We start from the raw sequence: 19533 nt of genomic DNA on the forward strand, positions 1-19533 counted from the left end.
AAGACAACTGAGATCACGCTATTTTTCTTCATTAAAATTAATTTTTTTTGTTTATTATTTGATTCTTATTTTAAGCTTATTAAAAAACGAAATTACCGTATTTACTCGCATAATCGTCGCAGCAATTTTACCAAATTTTATGGGGAAAAAGTGAGGTGCGACCAATATGTGAGGAAAAATTAAAAAAAAAATTTTTGAAGTAAAATTTTTTAGTAAATCGCTTGAAAATGCTAAATTAAAGAAGTTAATGGTAAATATGTAGAGTAGCGGTATATGCGGAAAAAAAATGCTAAAAATCCGAAAATACTTTTATTCTATGCTCTTTCACTTCCTCTTTTCAAATCAACCAGCGGAGATAAGAAATTCCAAATACTTTAGGAGATATTGAATTTTTTAATTTTGCAATACAACACCTGTACAACCATTTTAGCGTCGCCATTTTTGTTATTTTGCCGTGTGTTCGTGAATGCGTAATAAATAAAATGGTTGATTAGGTCAGGTCAGTTACATTATTAATACTTTCAAACTAAGCGAACATAAAAAATAATGTCATTTAATTTTAATGGCTGTTTAGTTTTAAATTTTTATAATGTAACTTACCTGACCAAACAAACCGGGACAAAGGATGAACAGTAGGAACTAAAATGGTCGATTAGGTCAGATCAGTTACATTATGAATACGTTCAAACTAAGCGTACATTAAAAATAATATGATTTAATTTCAATGGTTCTTTAGTTTTAAAGTATTTATAATGTAACTGACCTGACCTAACAAACCCGGACAAATGATGAACATTAACAACTCACGTAAAAATTTTTTGTTACTTTTTACTTGCGCAACAATATCCAAATAAAAAATAAGACTTTAAAATTAGAAACGTTAAAAACCCACCTAAGTTGGAGGCGGGTACATTTCCTTTGCCATTAGAAGGAAATGATGTAGTCGTTCACCTACGTCGCGATACCTCCGACGGAACATTAATAAATAAATAAATAATCACGTATTGGTTCATTTGAATACTGGCCAATCACGGAACTGTCACGTGACAAAATTGTCCAATAAGAAACATAATAGATACTCGTAAACCAGAAACAATGGTAATTGCCGCATGAATACACATGTATTGTGATGAAAATTAAAAAATTTGATATCTCCTAAAGTATTTGGAATTTCATATCTCCGCCGGTTGATTTGAAAAGAGGAAGTGAAATAGCATAGAATAAAAGTATTTTCGGATTTTTAGCATTTTTTTTCGCATTTACCGCGACTACATATTTACCAAGTTAATATCTACGTACATGGTACCTATACGTAAAATTTATTTACAATATGCGCAAAATAAACAAAACAACTTTTGGTTACAAGAAGTTTGGCAAAATAAAATATAGTATAAACACAAAATTGCGAAAAAATCAATTAACAAAATACATTTTTAAAACACATTCAGTCTCAACACTCACCAAAGTTTATCTATTCATTGTCTGAACTAGATTCTGATGCATCAAATTCATTTGCCGGGACGTCAATGTCATCTTAGTCGCCGCTGTCGTCACGTGTTATTCAAGTTGTCTGTTGGTTTTCGCCAGTCACGAACAAGTTTTTCACTTACTGAAAATTCTCTTTCCGTGGCCTGATTTCCGTGTTCTTCTGCAAATGCGATTACGCGCAACTTGAAAGCGGCAGTATACGAATTGTATTTACCCATATTTTTACAAAATGAATTTTCTCAAATTCTGCAATTACCAGTACTTTCCACTCCAATGCAAACAAGATAAAACCATGGCATCACAGCATCTTATCTTCCACACACATTCCTTCCTCCCACATGGCCAATTAGGACATGCCACTCAAGGTTGGACCAATGATAAGCGCCACACGCCACATGAAAGCAGGCTGTTCCATTGTGTTTACGGCTGTTCCGATCGCGCCACACGCCACACGAAAGCAGGCTGTTCCATTGTGTTTACGGCTGTTCCGATCACGCCACACGCCACACGAAAGCAGGCTGTTCCTTTGTGTTTACGGCTGTTCCATTCGCGCCTCGCGCCTCGCGCCTCAGTCGCCGTCAATAAATAAGGGTGCGACGATTATGAGGAGAATCTTAAATACCAAATTCATTTCCTCAAACAATAGGTGCGACGATTAAGCTATGGCGACGATTATTCGAGTAAATACGGTACGTTGTACAGAGTGTTTATTCATTCTGTCGCTGTTGAACAAATGACTTCAATTTAAAGATTATTTTTCTTACTTTTTAAAAGTTCGCACAACCAAAAACAGTGTTTTATTAGTTTTTTAAAACATTATTTATTTTCACTTTTTAGTTCATATAGAATTAATTTTTTTTATTAATTCCTTGAAATACATTACAAAATAAATATTCAAATTCCCGAAAATTTTGTTTTGAATTTGGCCCCCTCCCCCTAATCCTCTCTTTCCGAGGAGATCCTATGGTTTCTGAAGGCCTGGAAAGCACTTAAAAATTAATTCACTTTAATTGTCCAGTCTTTCAAAAATCGGGAGCAAATGACCTCTCCCCTAAAAGGGATTGGTTTTTTTTGGGAAGGGTGGGGGGGGGGGGGGGAGGCTGAGGACCCCGAATAGTTCGGAAACACTCCAAATCGAGAGAGAATCGATTTTTGAAATTTTTAAAATTTTGTGGCTCTGGTCCCCCTTCTCCCTTCCCCCTGAGGGGTGCAGTCGACATATGGAAAATTTTACACCACGCCCCGGACTCAATCGATATACAAAATAAAAAGCATGGTTGTTGCGCATAGCTCGATATTAGTGGTGTTCTCTTTGGGTCATAGTCATGAAATTATTGTATAATCACCCGGATTACATATATGTAGTACTAGCAAAGTTTAAAATGGATACGACCATTAGAAGTAGTTTAAAATCAACTTACAAGAATTGATTACATAGTGAAGGCTAATAAAAGTGTGTTAAAAATTAAATTAGTTAGTTGCTTAGTTTTAGTTTTATTTTTTCATATTCACTTCTTTATTTGTTTACACTTCACAATATTTTATTTTATTTTTTTTGCAGAAAATAGTTTTTCAGTGTGTAATAATCACTGAAACATGGCACAACACAAAGTGCAACTCCACACAAATCACACATGTAGCAAGATTCTTGTCATTTTTCTTTTCTTTTGTTGTTGCTGCAGACATGGTAGTGCCTGGTGGGATGTCTCCTCTTCTCGGTTGCTGGAACAGGAGAAAGGAAAAGTCTCTGATTGAGGCGCAGTGGTGTGTCGGAACTGGAGGTTACACTGCTGCTCCGTGGCTCGTGGCTCACTTGATGTATTTTTTCAGTTCAAGTATACACAAAGCATGTGCATTCAGGATAATCATGTTGACTAAATGTTTTTTTTTTTTTTTACACACGCTAATGAACCGAGTAACTTGTCAGTTTTATCGACCACTCCCATTGTCACATTATACTCATTCATGCAAAAGGGATTTACAACTTGATTGCCTGTCTTGTGATGATTTTCTCCAGTTTCTGCCATACTGTCATCATGCATTGTTGTAAGCCTGTAGACATGACACCTGTCATACCATTTTGAGTGCTGTCAATGTGTCTATGTGTTTAGGTACATTTTTTTGACATCTGACATTCCCTTTATATTTTTCTGTACAGTGCCACATGCATTTGTTTTATTTTCTTTAAAAATACCAAATAACATTTAACTTGTGTAACGATTGTCAACAAAGAGAGAGTGGTCTTTGTTCAGATATGGTGACATGGTTCATTTACAACATATGATATGTCATAGTGCTCTGGATCGGCTGCATTCATTCGAGCTCCGCATTAAAAGATAAAATCTTGAATGTAACCAGTCTCAACATCATGCAAAACAAAAAAAATTATGGCAGAATGATGGTGTTTGGTTTTAATGTACTGCTGAAGTTTGTCGATTTCTGATGGCTGTTCATTATAAGAGAAATGGAGCATGCTCAATGACAACATATACCTGTCTCGTGACATTATTTGGGAAAATATTGAAGCATGCATTATTGAATCTGTTGACCAATATTTTGCTGTTGAAAGATGTTTTTTCTCATCATCAATATTTTTACAGCAATAAAAACTTATATTTAGTTGTTGCTGGTGTCAAGCCATTTTCAAGCCACGAGTGTGGGCTGAGTTCAGTGTGTAAATAGAAACGGTTTGTTTCAGAAACAACTGTATTTACAAATTTTTTGGTGAGAGACAACTCAAAAAATTCAATCTCTGTGGATTCTGAGGTGACATTACCTTCGATACCAGCATTACTTATATCAAAACAATGAGTTAAATGTTTAGCACTGCCTTGATGTCACACATAGTACGAGGTTTAATTTTTTTTACATATGAACTTACGGTTTGTACACTTTTGTCATAACTTTCCCTTCCAAATTGCTTTCTTCACTTTTCAAAGTTGAAAGATCTGATCCTAACTCATTGCATTAATTTATAACTTAATTTGGCTGCAAAATACCAGCACCTCTTTTTGTTGCAGTGCCATATTTTCACCACTACGGTCTATCTCTCACTCTCCTAGTCACAACATTATTCCTGCTCAGCAGGCAGAATGTCGACAAAATTACTGTTAGTGCTCTCTGTTGGCAAGAAAGTGAATGAACATCATTCCAAGAAATGTGTACATTCATCACTAGCATATACTTTATCATGTTTACCCAACAGCCTCAGGAGAAATGCATGTTGTCAACAAAAAAAATGCTGTTTTGTGAACCAACAGAATGTTGAAAAAAGAAATATAGATAAATCTAACATATAACTTTACATACCTCAATGGCTTTTAGGGCAAAAGAAACAAATGGAAGCATAATCTACAGCTGCAACAGCGTCGCAATGATAGAGTTCAAGTTATTTCTACCATCACCCTGGCGTTCATGTTATAGCGCATCAAGATAACTCTATCATAGCAGATAATACAATATAAAATTATGAGTTTTATAAATTTAAAAATTCCAAACTAATTTTATGCTGGGGGTAATATTTTCATTAAATTTTAAAACGTGTAGTTACTGCTTTTGGGCTTTAATTCATCTATTCCTTGTGTAATTTTAAAACTGCGGCCTTCCCACAGTTACTGCATAGTTATTCCACCTGCTCCTGCTGGTGTGGGACACCAAACTAAACTAACTGCAGATGCAGTTCTCACTTTGATCTTCACCACACTTATGGCTGTGTTCTTTGGTGGAAAAAAGTGCTCAGTATTTGGGTAATTATAGTGCATTGCCTATACATAATTGTAGTCAATCTTACGTGACAAAAATTTTAATCCAAAGAATATAAACAAATTTAATGATGTTTAAGTTTATAGTGATTATAAATACGTAATATTTCCATGAATAATATTACCTAACAAATAACACTACCTACCTTGAATGTTATTTGATATCTGATGACAATCACCAATAAGGGCTCATAATTGACAATTATAAGGGAATTTTGCTTATTGTCAAGATTGGCTGGCTACACACTACTTTATTAATCAACTCTTAATCTCTGCTGTGTGTTGTATAATGATAAACTTAGTACTTATAATAGTCAAACCCTTGTTGTGCACATAATTTAAGTGCAGTGAATGTACAAGTAAATGTGTATTGGGCATTTATCAAGGTATAAAAACAAATTACCAAAAGAAACATAGGTTACCCCAAAAACTCATAGTAAAATGCCAGAATTCCCATAATATTTGCCATCCCACAGCTATAAACTATGGAGGTGACATTGTGTCAGAACATACATACTGTGCTAACATGTGATGACAGTTTGCCTCTCAGCATTCCTCAAGTTAATGACTAGCCGCGATAGTGCAGTGCAGCATTCGTCTCTGTTGTGTGAGTGGTAGGGACAAGGTTATATGGTGCATTGTGATAAAACCGAAATAACACCGAAAAGCATGCCAAATCACTGCATAACACTGAAATGGAAGTTATATCATGGAATTAAGTAGCATTTAACCCAAACTTAAAAAAACAATCACAAAAAAAAATTTGTTGTCTGTAAAGTCGGTTTACGGACGATAATTTAACGTGACGTCATAACAAAACATTGATGAAATGATTGATCCAGAAGAAAATGAAATATCATATTCGGCCTGAGACTGAGCCGTAATAGGTTTTTGCAACCAAACCATTTAGGCATTAAAAATATTATATTCTTTTTAAAAATTTTCTATCTTTTGTATGATAAAATATACCTCTGCATACTTTTATGAATAAAATTGAATCATTTTTATTGAATTATCACTATTTTGTATGGATACAAAGAAGGAGTGAAATGAAATCTACAATTGAATTAATAAATTTACTTTTATTTGCATTCATTAATTCAAATATATTTATTACTTTGGAAGTGTCGTGCGCACCGTATTTATTTTTACAAGTATAAAAAATTTTCAGCCGCCGGGATTTGATCCGTCAACCTATTGATTGGTAGTCAGCGTCGCTAACCACACAGCCACGAGGCCATATTTATACAATTGTTTCAGATGTTATATATTAATAATATTCCACGCACAATATTTGTTTGAATTTCTTTTAATTAGCATATTCTCTGTTGGACTCGAAATATTTACACGCTCGTGGGCTCATAACTTTAATACGGTGTGTGATTTAGTTGATCAAATAATAATTAATGACAAATAATTACCAATGTCAAACTAAAGCGTGAAAAGTATCATACCAGCAATAAATATTTAGTTACACAGCTAAAACAATACTCATACAACACTGTTTAAATATACTGATTTACACTAGTAATTAAAATAATACGTACTTGTAAGAACGCCATTTCCTTGCGAATATACTCCCGTGGCGCGGTGCACAACAATAACCTCGAACCCCTGCCGAGTTCTCTGTACCGCAACATACCAGAGAGATGCCACACATGCGTGTGGGACATCCGTAGTGGGACATCCGTAGTGGGACAATTTTGTGCGTGCAGCCAGCGTTCATCGATTTATTAGACGTTGTCACGTCAAAAAAGTTATCTTTTAATATTTGACATTCAAGGAATCACTTCCAAACAAAAAATTCTACCAAAGTGCATGGATCAAAAAAAAAACGTTTACGTGATTGGTTTTACTGTGCATCTCTTATTGAATCACTTTTAAACCAAAAATGCTCGCTAATTTATTTTTACTGTTCTGAATGCATGTTTTTTGACTAGTTCATTAGAAATTATTTATTGTAAAAATGCAGCATATATTTTTTTACCACTATTTTGGTGAGGTAAGTATTAAAAAACAGTTTTTATTTTGTAATGAAAGAGCTTTTAATTTTGTAATTAACAACATGATTTACATTGTAGATTTGTAAAACAGCAAACGTACTTCTAAAATAAAATATTTAAATGTTTGCAAACGTAAATTTTTTTTCCTACTACATCAAACATCACCAATCGATGGTATTGAAGTTCAGCACAAATGTGATTTAAACTGTATTCAGAACAACCTAAATGTTACATATTAACATACGTATGCGTAAAATTAAAGATACTGGAATGAATGACGTTCATATACGTAGCATAGCACGCGTATTTACACGCAGTAGCAGTATGCGTGAAAATCTCTCTTGCTTTGCCTTTCTTTTCATTGATTGAACATGTACGACTTGTTCAGAGTAAAGTTGCACACAAATCATTGATATATTTTTTTTAACCCTTTTTACAAACAAAATCTTCTGTTTTGAGAATGGAACTGGACTGAAAGCTTAGAAGCACAGTCTGTGGTGTGCAGTGACTGCAGGAAGGGCGGTGTGGTCGCAGGTGGAGGAGGTGAAGGCGCTGCAGGCACAGTCGATCGAGGAGAAGCGCGCGCGCCTGGAGATGAAGCTGAAGAGGGCGGAGGTGAACCGCAGGATGCACCTGAAAGGCATCGTGCGCAAGGCCCACGACGAGGAGGAGAAGCTCAAGGAGATAGCGTTCATCAACGAGCTCGAGGCGCAGAACAAAAGGCACGACTTCATGGCTCTGTGCCAGGTGAGTCCAGACCCCCCCTCAAAACTTCAGAGAGAACAAAACAACTGCCAAGCTACTCCACAGTTTTTATAATGAATTTTAAACGAGTTGAGAAATGTGTCAAAATACCATTTTTAGAAGCTACTAGCTGCAGTACCTGGCGTTGCCCGGGCCATTAATTGACAACGTTCAAAACTAAACTGTCATTAGTGCCGTTAGTTCGCTAGCCGCCGTGAGCTCCACTAAGCGGACGGGTCTTGCCAAGGAGAAGGATAGTAAGTTGCCCGACCTTACTATATTTACCTTGTGGTAGACATGGAGAAATGACACACTCTGTTTGTATGTCTATCACCTATGATTTTCTTTTATAAAAATTAATTTATCCCTGGCTATTGGTTGAACATGTAGGTACAAGTTGGTGTGCTGCAGTGCCATCTAGTGGAGAGTTAAAAATAAATTGTTAGCATAAAAACTTTCACTATGAAAAAAAAAAACTCTCCGATGTGCCAACTTTCATGGTCATCGGTCAAACGGTGGTGGTGATATGGTGATGGTGGTGATGTTATTGTAGGAAGGAAAATTCAGAAATTCAATCACTAGTGCTTGACATGGACTACATTGCTTATCACCACAGAAACTATCAAAGAAATGTTTGTGTCTTCCACCAGCTACAATGCTTTGAGAATGTTTCTTTGGCACTTTAATTACCATTATTGACACAAAAAATTGTTTCTGTCCTAAACACGAAACAATACGTTTTTTTAATTAGAATAAGAACTGTGCCTTGAATTAATCTTTAAAATTGAAATTTCTGTGTTTTTGTGAATTTTTCTTGTATTATTTTATTCCCTTATTCTTGATATCTATATTCAGATTTGATACACACTGTTAATAATCAAGTTCTAGAATTGAATTTGAGAAAAAGTAAAAAGTGGATTCTAACCATTGCTAGATTCAATAACAGATTTTCAACAGAATTTTTTTTTCTCCGAAGGGACAGTAATTAGCTTGTTCTGTATATGTCTTGATTTATTAAAGACACAACTTTCAAACATTGTAGTTTCTCCTCATAAAACATGGCTGCAGCTCAACACATACATAGTGCCAACCACACAACACAAACTATCTTAATCCAGATAATGCCAACCTAGCCATACAAACTGTCTTAACCTAATTAAATAACAGTAATTAAAAGTATTTTACTAAAACTTGATACAAATTTGACTTTTGCAACAATCATAAATTTACTTACTACTTTTTTGCAAACACTTTACAGTGAAACCTCATATTTTCATTTTATTGCAACTTATGCATTTTACACTACATAATTACACTGCCTCAAAAACCCGTATATTGCTGTTAACGTTAAAAGACAATGGGATTCGACACCATTTTGTAATGAATGGTATGCATTACATTGTAGATTTTTAACACAGCAAACAAACTTCTAAAAGAAAATATATGAATATTTTCAAGTGTAAATTTTTTTCCTACTTTGGCACCAAGTGATGGTATTGAAGTTCAGCATAAATGATATTTAAACTGGATTCACAACCTAAATGTAACATATTAAAATACATATGCATAAAAATTAAAATTACTGGAATGCCATTATTACTGTAGCGTAGCATGCGTATTTACATGGGATAGCAGTATTCATGAAAATCTCTCTTGCTCTTTCTCTGTTTCATTGATTAAACATGCATAGCTATGCACACAAATCATTGATAGTTTTGCCCTTTTTCAAACAAAAAAAAAATTGAAGTAATAGCCAGAAATTAATTTTAACTTCAAAATATTGAGTTGGCATGTTTAAGATATGTCATATGTATATTTATTGTAATTGAAATTGCATGCTGGTAAGTTTGACAGTTTATTATTTATATATTTTTTTTTCATTTAAAACATTCTTAATTTTTTTCTTCTTTACCTCAGCTTTTGTTACCTTGTAAAGCATTTGTTACCATCCAAAATGTTTCCTAGTATTTATTATGGTAAGCAAAAATTTATTCAATTCTTTAAACATATTTTGAACACAATATTATGTACCAAGGTACATTTGATCTCGTATAGGTTATGTTATAAAGTATTTCCATGAAGGCACCAAAGAAAACTGTGTTCGTTAAGTACTTACGCCAAGTAGAGGTTGTAACTAGAGCTTTATTCTTGTATTTTTGTACAACCTCTGCACCCATAGGTACATGATGTGTTTAGAGAATAATATGGTTGTACTAAAAAGTACAATCAATATAAATATTGCCACCCAAATATTGAGGACTAATTTTTTTAAATGTGTTTAATATATAATTTTTGGGTATGATTAAATTTTATCTACAAAATAATTACTATACAGTTAAAATATGTATGGTTTAATTTTTAAAAATCAGGAATACAAAGTTAAAAATTTACTTAAATTTGCATTTTTTGTTTGCTTTGTTTGTACATTTAAATGGCTTATGCATGTCATTTCCTCTTGAATACTATAAATTTTACTTAATTATTGATGAATAGCATATCTTGTTGTGCATTACCTATATCAAAATGTAACATTACAAAACCCGGTGTTCAAATTCATAATTCTGCCACCCACTCTGCCTGCACCTTTGCACTGCCTCCTGAGCAGGTGTGCACAGTGCAGCAGCCAGATGCAGAAGTTGCGGGCGCACCACCTGTGGAAACGGTTTAGCTGCAGTGACTCGAGTACTGCTTCCGGGAACAAGAATGCCTGGTTACTGGTCGACTGCAATTCGGGAGCAGAAGTTGCGAACTGTACACAGTCCACACGACCAAAGCCTTTGTTTATAAAAAGACGATCTTAATTATTTTGCATACCACTTTTTTTTTTAAATATTTGACGTGAGGCTGGAAAAGTCTAAGTGTTATTTTTAAATTGGGGGAAATCATTATTAATCAGGAAATGGCAGGAGAAAAATGGGAAATTATACAAAATTAATATTTCTTCCTGTTGTTTGCATTATTTGTTCTAAATATTCTATAGTTTATGCACAATTTTTAAACATGTCCATTGAATGGCATCAAAAGAAAGACTAGGTAGTTACCTATTTTAATAGTGAAAATATTACAAACATTAAAATTCAAAAGGTTTGTGAAAATTAAATATTTAATCTCATATGCCTAAATAATTTTGCATATTGACGGGATAATGTGATCTGTATTAGTAAGTGTTGCATACACTATTTTTTCTGCCCTTAGTATTGTAGCATAATAGCATAATCCATTCTAATACTCTTAATTTTACTACACCTCAAATAAACACTTGTTCAACTACTCGCTTGGCTTGATTTTAAGAGCTAAACGTAGAAGAATAATGTTATTTCAGTTTATTAAATTTGAATATGACATAATCAGTAAAGAACTGGAATTTGAGTTAATCTACCTATATCTACTATTTACAATAATTACTGTGTGTGTGTGTGGTATTGAAAAGTGCACTGTAAAATCAAAAATAATTATTAATGTGCAGAACAGTTTTCAAATATTTACTAGTAAGTTTTAATTGGAAATGAACTTGTAAAAATATTTGTTTTCTTTGTAGCTTGTACATATGCATCATGACTAAAAAATTTATATGATGATAAGTTTGTTGAAGATGTTTTTGAAGCAGTGTTGTTCATGACTATAATACATAACAAGCTATATTTTTGTTTTCCTCCTTAATTTTTTTTACTTAATAATTACTGGCACCTTTTTAGCAGAAATACTAAGTTTTTTCCCCCCTTGTAGCAGTGATACCTAATTATTTTGGGGATGTAGATTTTGTTTTAGTTTTTCTAAAATTATTAAATGAATTTTTAACTTTTCTAGTGCTATTCCAACCCAAATATGGGAGAGATTGTTCTTTTTTCTCGCCATATTGTGACCAGGGTTGTATGGGAAAGTGGTTGATGTGTAATGATGTGTGGACTGTGGATAAGTTATTGTGGACCATGGACCGTAGACTGTGTACTGATGACCGTGGGTGGTAGACTATAGACCGTGAAAAGTGGACTGGCAGACTATAGACTATTTTGTACTGTGGACCAGGAACTGTGAGCTTGAAACTTTGGGTTATGGACTTCAGACTGTGGACTGGTGGCCATGGGGGGGGGTAGATTATTGACTGCAAACCCATGGACTGTATACTGATGGGTATGCTATAGCCAGTGGATAGTCTACTGTGGACTAGGTGACCATAGGTGGTAGACTATAGTCAGTGGATAGTGTATTGTGGACCAGTAACCATGAACTTGTGACTGTGGGTTATGGAGTGCAGAAAATGGACTGATGACCATGTATGGTAGACTGTGGACTGGTGACCATAGATTGTGGATTAGTGACCATGGGTGGTAGACTACAGACCATGGACAGTGTACTGTGAACCATAGACTATGAATTGGTGACTGTGGGTTGTGGACTGGTGACTATAGGTGGTAGACTATAGTCAGTGTATTGTGGACCAGGAACCATGAACTGGTGGCTGTGGGTGGTGGACTGCAGAAGGTGCACTGTGGACTGTGGCAGGAACAAGAAGAGAGGCTGCAGGGGATTCAGGAGGAACGACAGCGCAAGCAGGAGGAGAAAGCAGCGAAAGAAGCAGCAGCAGAAGAGCGACGTAGGGTGCTGGAGGCAGAGAGGCAGGTGTGTGTATAGCTTCACTGTAGTTACTGTTATCCTAATTCGCAATGAAAACCACAAATATATGTTTATTCAGGTTGTCTGCAGGTCAAGTAAGTTATGAAAATGTTCTTAAATAAACAGTAACTGTGTTGCAGTATCAGGTTATTGTTATAGATATCGGAACAGTATTGGGTTTGCATTACAGGGAAAGGCGGTAGTATTGGAAGAATTCTAGTTGATTTTTATTAGCAGGAGTCATTGTGTCCACCACATTTCCTGCACACTGCTGCTGGCTACTCAGTCTTTTTGAAGTGAAACCTTTTGGGTGCGATGGGAGTAAAATTCCAAGACTAGATTTTTATATAACGTTTTCATGAAACATTGTTGTTAAACGAATTGTGGCGTTAAAAGGGCGGAGAATAGGGTGCGAATGGTGCATTAAACTCGTAGGGCCCTCATTACCTTAAGCGAGCTGTGGTGGTGTGCGGCTCAGGTTGAACTCTGCCATGCTGCAGATACAGCCAGGTCGTGGTGGTAGGGACCCACCTACGCCTGATGCCACCCAGACTTGAGGAAGTATTTGGACAAAGGGCAACACAATGGGGTTTGAGCTTATTGTTAAGCATCGTCCCATGGGCCATATTCGCAAGAAAATGGTGTTCTCTAAGTACATATTACTTTAATTACTTGTGTTAACCAGGATTGTTAAACAGTGTTGTATGAGTATTGTTTTAACTGTGTAACTAAATATTTTTTTTGCTGGTACGTATAATGTTTATCATGTTTTAGTTTGAAAGGGTAATTATTTGTCACGAATTATTATTTGATTAACTAAACCACACACCATATTATAATTATGAGCCCAAGAGCGTGTAAATATGTTAAGTCTGATAAGAGTAAAATTTCAAGGCAAAATTTTAATGCAACTTTTCGTGAAGCATTGTTTTGAAATGTTTATGATGCCAAATATATATAAAGAGAGCACTTACGAGTTGAGGTTTGAATTGCCAAAGAAGTTTCATTTCTATCACATGTACTGAGTTACACGTGCTCTTTTTTTTTGCTTGGAATTTCTCTTGTATTTAAATTTTTTATTTTAGTTAAATTTTTCAAATTTCAGGTCCTTCTGTATCGTCACATAGAGGAGCCATTTTGTAATATGAATAAGTTTGCTTTACAAAATTTGTTAGGATACTAGAAACGCTGGAGGAAAATGACAGAAATGTAAGTTATGTTTATTTTTATTTGAGGGTAGGAAATTTTTTTTAGTAACTATCAACAATTTACTTAACTGGAAAAAGTCATTGGAATCGTTATTTAAAAACTGATTTCTATAGTTGATCCAAAAGGATTGCTTGATCGCAACTAACACAGGTTGAAGTTATATTGCTGCTGCAGAACTGGACGAACACAACTCCCATCCTGGGTGTCGGTGCTCGGAGCTCGCTAGTCGAGGCTTGCAGCGGGAGGAGTGTGATGGTGGGGACTTGGTGTGCTCCAGGAACGGCTGGAGAAGCTGCAAGAGGAGCGCCGCAAGCGAGAGGAGCGAGTGGGCCGCAAGCAGCAGGAGAAGGAGATGGAGCGGCAGACTTTGGCCAGGGAGAAAGCCAAGTAGGAGCGCTTCCCTCGGCGCTAGTGACCAACCAATCATGCCCCACTAGTAGAGTCAGCATCTTGTGCAATGCTTTTATAATTTGATCAGTTTCGTTAATGGCAAAGTTAAGATTTTGTTGATATCATTTTTATTTTTATGAATGTTAAACATGCCACTAACGTTGTGTATAACCATTCAAAATTACTCAAATTTTGCATACATCACAATTTATGTATCAGAGAAGACCCCATGTTACCTAAGATTTTATAGCAGTAACCAATAGAAAAAAATATTAAATGGAGTGCTGGATTTCAATTTCTTTCTGCTGCTGACATTCAAAATTTAATTTAATTTATTTCACTGTCCTATTGTATGAATTCTAATAATATGAATACAACAGTTAATATGAAACATTCAAAGCCCAATTTAATAATACATTTTCTTGTGGTGGAACTATTAAGTTTTTAAGCTAAAACATTTTTTACATTCTTTTATTCAAGTAGATACTACTTAGAAAAAGCCATTTAATAGGAACTTGATAGATTTTGGTTTATAGTACATGGTAGTTTGAATTTTCTAAATAAATACTGAAACTAAAATTTATGATCTCAATTTTACATTCACGTGAATTTCATTGCATTTCGTGTTTTGCTTGGCATTTCTGTGTTATCTAGTTTTTTTGACTTCCCAATTCCGTGTTATTTTTGTATCGTTATTTCAGTTTCTATTGAAGAATCATTTATGTTGAAGATTAGTTAATAACCCACAACTTCGCTCGCGCAGTTTCATAGTACTAGTAAAATCATATTGTTGAAAGAAAAGTATGTGATTAATTCCAAACATTTTTACTACATAGAATGATATTTTCTTAAGTGGTTATGCTTATGCCTTTTTAATTTTTAGTATTGATTATCTGATTTTAAAACTTCTGTTTTAGAGGGTTCGAGGATATATCTTACAGTGATGAAATCACACTTGCATCCTTTTCATTTCATTGTGTGAGTAGGACGAGATGAGTACGCCCTTGCGCTCAATATTTAATAAATCTAAGGCACTGGTCTTACTTAATTTTACCACTAGTATGGGTCTGTATCAAATAGTATGATGGTGCAAGCACTTGTGAACTGTACAGTACCTCAGTACACACAACAAATCCACAATTACAGATAATGCTTACATGCACTCCCACTAGGAATGTATGGTCTGAAGTGTACGATGCCCACAATTGCCAACTTAGGGATCTAGTGTATCTCATTGACATTAAAATGGATGTGGTGTTGAACAGAAGCATTTACGGACCCATGCCTCTTCTGCATGTTCCGCGTAGATTGCATGAATGAACTGGAGTTTGTCTCGCGCTGACTTTTAAATCGAGACGATGAGGGGTGAAGTGTTTAAATGGAGCAGCATCAGAATGGATTGGCGGGGGGAATGAAAGTACCCCAAGAAAATTCATTGGCTCACGGACAGTCTACAATGTTTCCCACTTGCAGGAATTTTATTTTTGATCCCACAGGTTATCTGACCCAGATTGCCTTGGAGAAAGGTGAGAGATCTTACCACTGTGGCCCCACCAAGTGTTTACATGAGGGATAGGATATAGGGCACAGCACGTCTGTACAAATCCTGGGTGTCATGTTGGCACGATGCCTAACGTTTCCTTGCTGGCAACCAACTTTTGCCAAGATACCAAGATATAACTATATACTTAAACATCAGAATATTTTGTTGTTACAAAATCCTGCTTTACAGAAATTACTGGGTCCAAGAAACCGGAATGGTATTTAATCTACTGTGCATATATTTAAGCTCATAGACAAATAAAGTACTTTGTTTAGATCGGTCGTCAGTATGCCAATGGCAAACTCTCTCACTGTGAATGCAGTACCCCTGTGCCCCAATTGCTTGGCACCGTCGAATATTTACAACTAGACAATACTGCAACCTGAAACAGATGAGCGTGGTGGGCGCAGTACAGTATAGCATAGCACTGGCCGACTGATGCATTACATCGTTTAAAACTTTATGTAAAACTTAATATGTTTATCTAAAAGTATATAGTTATTTTATCATTGGCTCCTAGATTTTTATGTCTGGCTGCTAAACTTTCAGAGATATTGTAGAGGCCTTGCGTACAGTGTGTGAATGCGATGTGGCTGGTGCAGGGACCGAGAGACGAGACTGTCGGCGCTGAACGCAGCGAAAATAGCCAACCTGGAGGAGCTGCAGAAGAAGATCCAGCAGAAGCAAGAGGACTCGGCCCGCCGCCACGAGGAGAACATAGAGCACATCCGGCACCGGGCTCTCGAGTCCAGCATCTGCCGCTGCAGCAGTGACGACGAGGCTCCCCGCCTCGTCCCCTACGAGACCAAGAAGCTGTGCGAGCTGTGCAACGTGTTGGTGAGTGGTGGGGCACTCCCGACACACTGGACTAGGCTCATCGAACCCTCTCCAAGCACATGCTGGGAAGTTCCTTAACAGGGTCGGAACATCAATTATTTTGCTTCTATGATTTCTGGTTTTTTTTCTCATTATATTAAACTTATCGTCAAATGTTTGTTAAAGGTTTCATCAATTAAATAAGTGTTTATTTAAAGGTTTTTGGGAACTTAAAAAACAAATTTATTTTCAATCCCAGCTGGCTGTGTGAGAGTGGTATTTTGTGGTACACCTATCCCTCACTCAGAAAGTCTTCAGATTGCGCGGATTCATTTAGCGCGATGTGAATTTTACTTCCCCAGTCTTGAATAGCACGTCTGTAAATTTCAGTTAACACAAAATCTCGGCAGGCAAAAGAAAAAGTCGAGCACGACGCCACGGAGACTGTTTCAACTTCTGTAAACAACAGATTGTCGTGGGATACAGTTAGCCAAACAAGAGGGGAAGAGATGCGCACACAGGTCTGTCTACGCTATCGGCTGTTGTACAAACACCAGCTATGGTAAGTTAAATTGCGGCTATGGAGTGTAAAGGACCAAATGTTTTTACGTCCGCGCGTGTCGTACCTTTGTTGCCTGGCCACAAACCGGGCCGTGAACTCAGTCTAGCCAGTGGCAGGGAATTCATTCAAACAAAGCAACGTCTTCCCATTCAGCTGCCGGTAACTGTACATGCTTGATCACTCATAATGCATCGTGTTCAAGTATTTGAGACAAAACTAGAAGTATTACGGCGCGCAGATTATCATGAAGGCCACGCTTATGTTGGTCGCATTTTAGTTTTAAGCAAGTCAACTGTGCGCACAATCGTATGAAATAAGGACTCATACTAAATGTTTATATGTATATGTCTGATGCTGTTGGTTGTACTAGCGGGAATATAGTTTACATTAGATACCGGAGCAGAAATGAACAGATGATTCAAGTGGAAAAGGTTGTTAAATTAATGTTGCAATGGAAAAATGAATCATTGGCCTGACAGAATTAATGTGAACCAGGTGGTGGTACGGGAATAAGCACTTTAATTTTTTAAAAATTAAAATTTAACTATTCGGACAGAATATTAGTTTCACTGTCAGTAAAGGATGGTTTGGAAAGGTAAGCGACGTAAGTTGAAGGTCACGCCCAGGCGGACAAGTCAGCCATCCGACTGACAATAAAGTACATAACCATGTATCTTCCATTATGCGGTGTCATATTGGTCATGCAATGTGTGATGGGAGGCATATAAAGATAAATGGTGAGACATATTTATAGTTGAGTGTTATTCAACGCATTTATATTATGTAAAGTATAATTTCATACACAATTTTGGAACACATTAAATATATTAGCCTTGCTATTTACGGAAACTAATGCTTCTGAATACGCGATTTCGAATAACATGTAACAATTTTAGGATCGAATTAGTTGTGATAAGTGAGGGATAGGTGTATATACTTTTGAATTAACCTTTCATCTATAGTCTTTGTTCTAAAACTCTAAATCTTTAGTATATCTCCAGACTGTAGTGATGTGTGTGTGTTTTGTGTGTGTTTTTGTTTTTGTGTGTGTTTGTGTGTGTGTTTTATATGAAAGAGTGCATACTTCGGTGTAGTCCCATATTTATTTTTCTTAATATATTTTTGTACATACTTAACGAACATTCTTAACATTAACTTGATATCACGGCTGAGTATTTAGAGTTTACAACATTTACACACAACAGATATAAATAAGCTTGGGGGCCCCGCAATGACAAAAAAAAAGGTTAAAACAAGCACTTGTTACACCATAGTGGCACCTCCTGAGACGTTGTGATTATGTTAGCCTCTCTGCTATTAACAACAATAAATAAATAAATAAATAAATAAATAAATAAATAAATTGTAGATATTTTGAATTAAAAAAAGTACTAATTTTTTTTATTATTCTTTTAAAACAAACTTTTTAAAATAATTCTTTAACTTATAAAGCTTGCCGATAATTAGGAAGTTCATGCACCTTAACTAATTGTCCAAATGGACGTGTGTAGTCTGAGGTAGGTATCTGGCAAGTGAAATTGACAACATGTCATACGAATAGAACTAAGTTTAATGCTACTTTGTTGAGACACAGTCAACCACAGCTACACTCCGATAGAGAAATATTCATGCCTCTTAGTTGGACTTAACATATTTACACACTTGTGGGCTCATAATGATAATACAGTGTATGATTTAGTTAATCAAATAATAATTTGTGACAGATAATTATCCATGTCAAACTAAAGCGTGAAGAGCATTATACCAGTAGAAATACATATTTGGTTACACGGCTAAAACAATATTCACGTAACACTGTTTAACAATACTGATTCCCACAAGTAATAAATTAATAATACATACAATAAAGAACAATATTTTCTTTTGAATATGACCCGTAGCATGGTACACAACAATAACCTCAAACCCCGTTGTGTTGCCCTCTGCCCAAACACTCCCTAAAGTCGGGGTGGCGTCAGGCACAGACTGGTCCCTACCGCCGCGACCCGCCTATCCCTGCAGCATGGCGGGGTTCAACCTGAGCCGCACACCGCCACGTGGAGCCCGCTCAAGGCTGCTCCAGCGATCACCGACTGCGCCAATGGCCCGGAGTGGGGATAGCTTGACGTCCACCCTCAAGAAACAACCGCGTACATGAAAGTGCGCAAAAGAGCAAGAGAGCAAAAGTGCAAGAGTGCAAGTGTGCTGCGTCATTTCTAACTTTCCCTGCCGTCTCCTCTATCGGTTCCCCACCACATACCTAACTATTCCCTTCCTTTCCCAGTTCCCCTATCACATCACTAGCTATTTCCCCTCATGCAAATGGAATTTTCGTAACGCTCGAAAATTGTTACCCTCTCAGCAAAGAAGTTTCACTTCAATAATAATCATGCACTAAATTTT

General features: G+C 36.1%; 1 protein-coding gene across 7 annotated transcripts in view; it reads left to right on the forward strand.

Annotated features, from left to right (window-relative positions):
* LOC134541511 (S phase cyclin A-associated protein in the endoplasmic reticulum) overlaps window positions 1–19533 on the forward strand; it is a 236805-nt gene that overhangs the window by 27071 nt on the left and 190201 nt on the right. For all 7 annotated transcript variants that reach the window (XR_010076648.1, XM_063385011.1, XM_063385018.1 and 4 more), the window contains 4 exons: window positions 7787–7999; window positions 12500–12616; window positions 14097–14206; window positions 16355–16589. Coding sequence is in view for 6 of the 7 variants with exons in the window: in XM_063385011.1 (XP_063241081.1) it covers window positions 7787–7999; window positions 12500–12616; window positions 14097–14206; window positions 16355–16589 (675 nt within the window). In the remaining variant the exon portion in view is untranslated. The remainder of the gene's footprint in view (window positions 1–7786; window positions 8000–12499; window positions 12617–14096; window positions 14207–16354; window positions 16590–19533) is intronic.

The sequence above is a fragment of the Bacillus rossius genome (assembly GCF_032445375.1).
Source record: "Bacillus rossius redtenbacheri isolate Brsri chromosome 4 unlocalized genomic scaffold, Brsri_v3 Brsri_v3_scf4_1, whole genome shotgun sequence".
Taxonomy (NCBI): Eukaryota; Metazoa; Arthropoda; class Insecta; order Phasmatodea; family Bacillidae; genus Bacillus; species Bacillus rossius.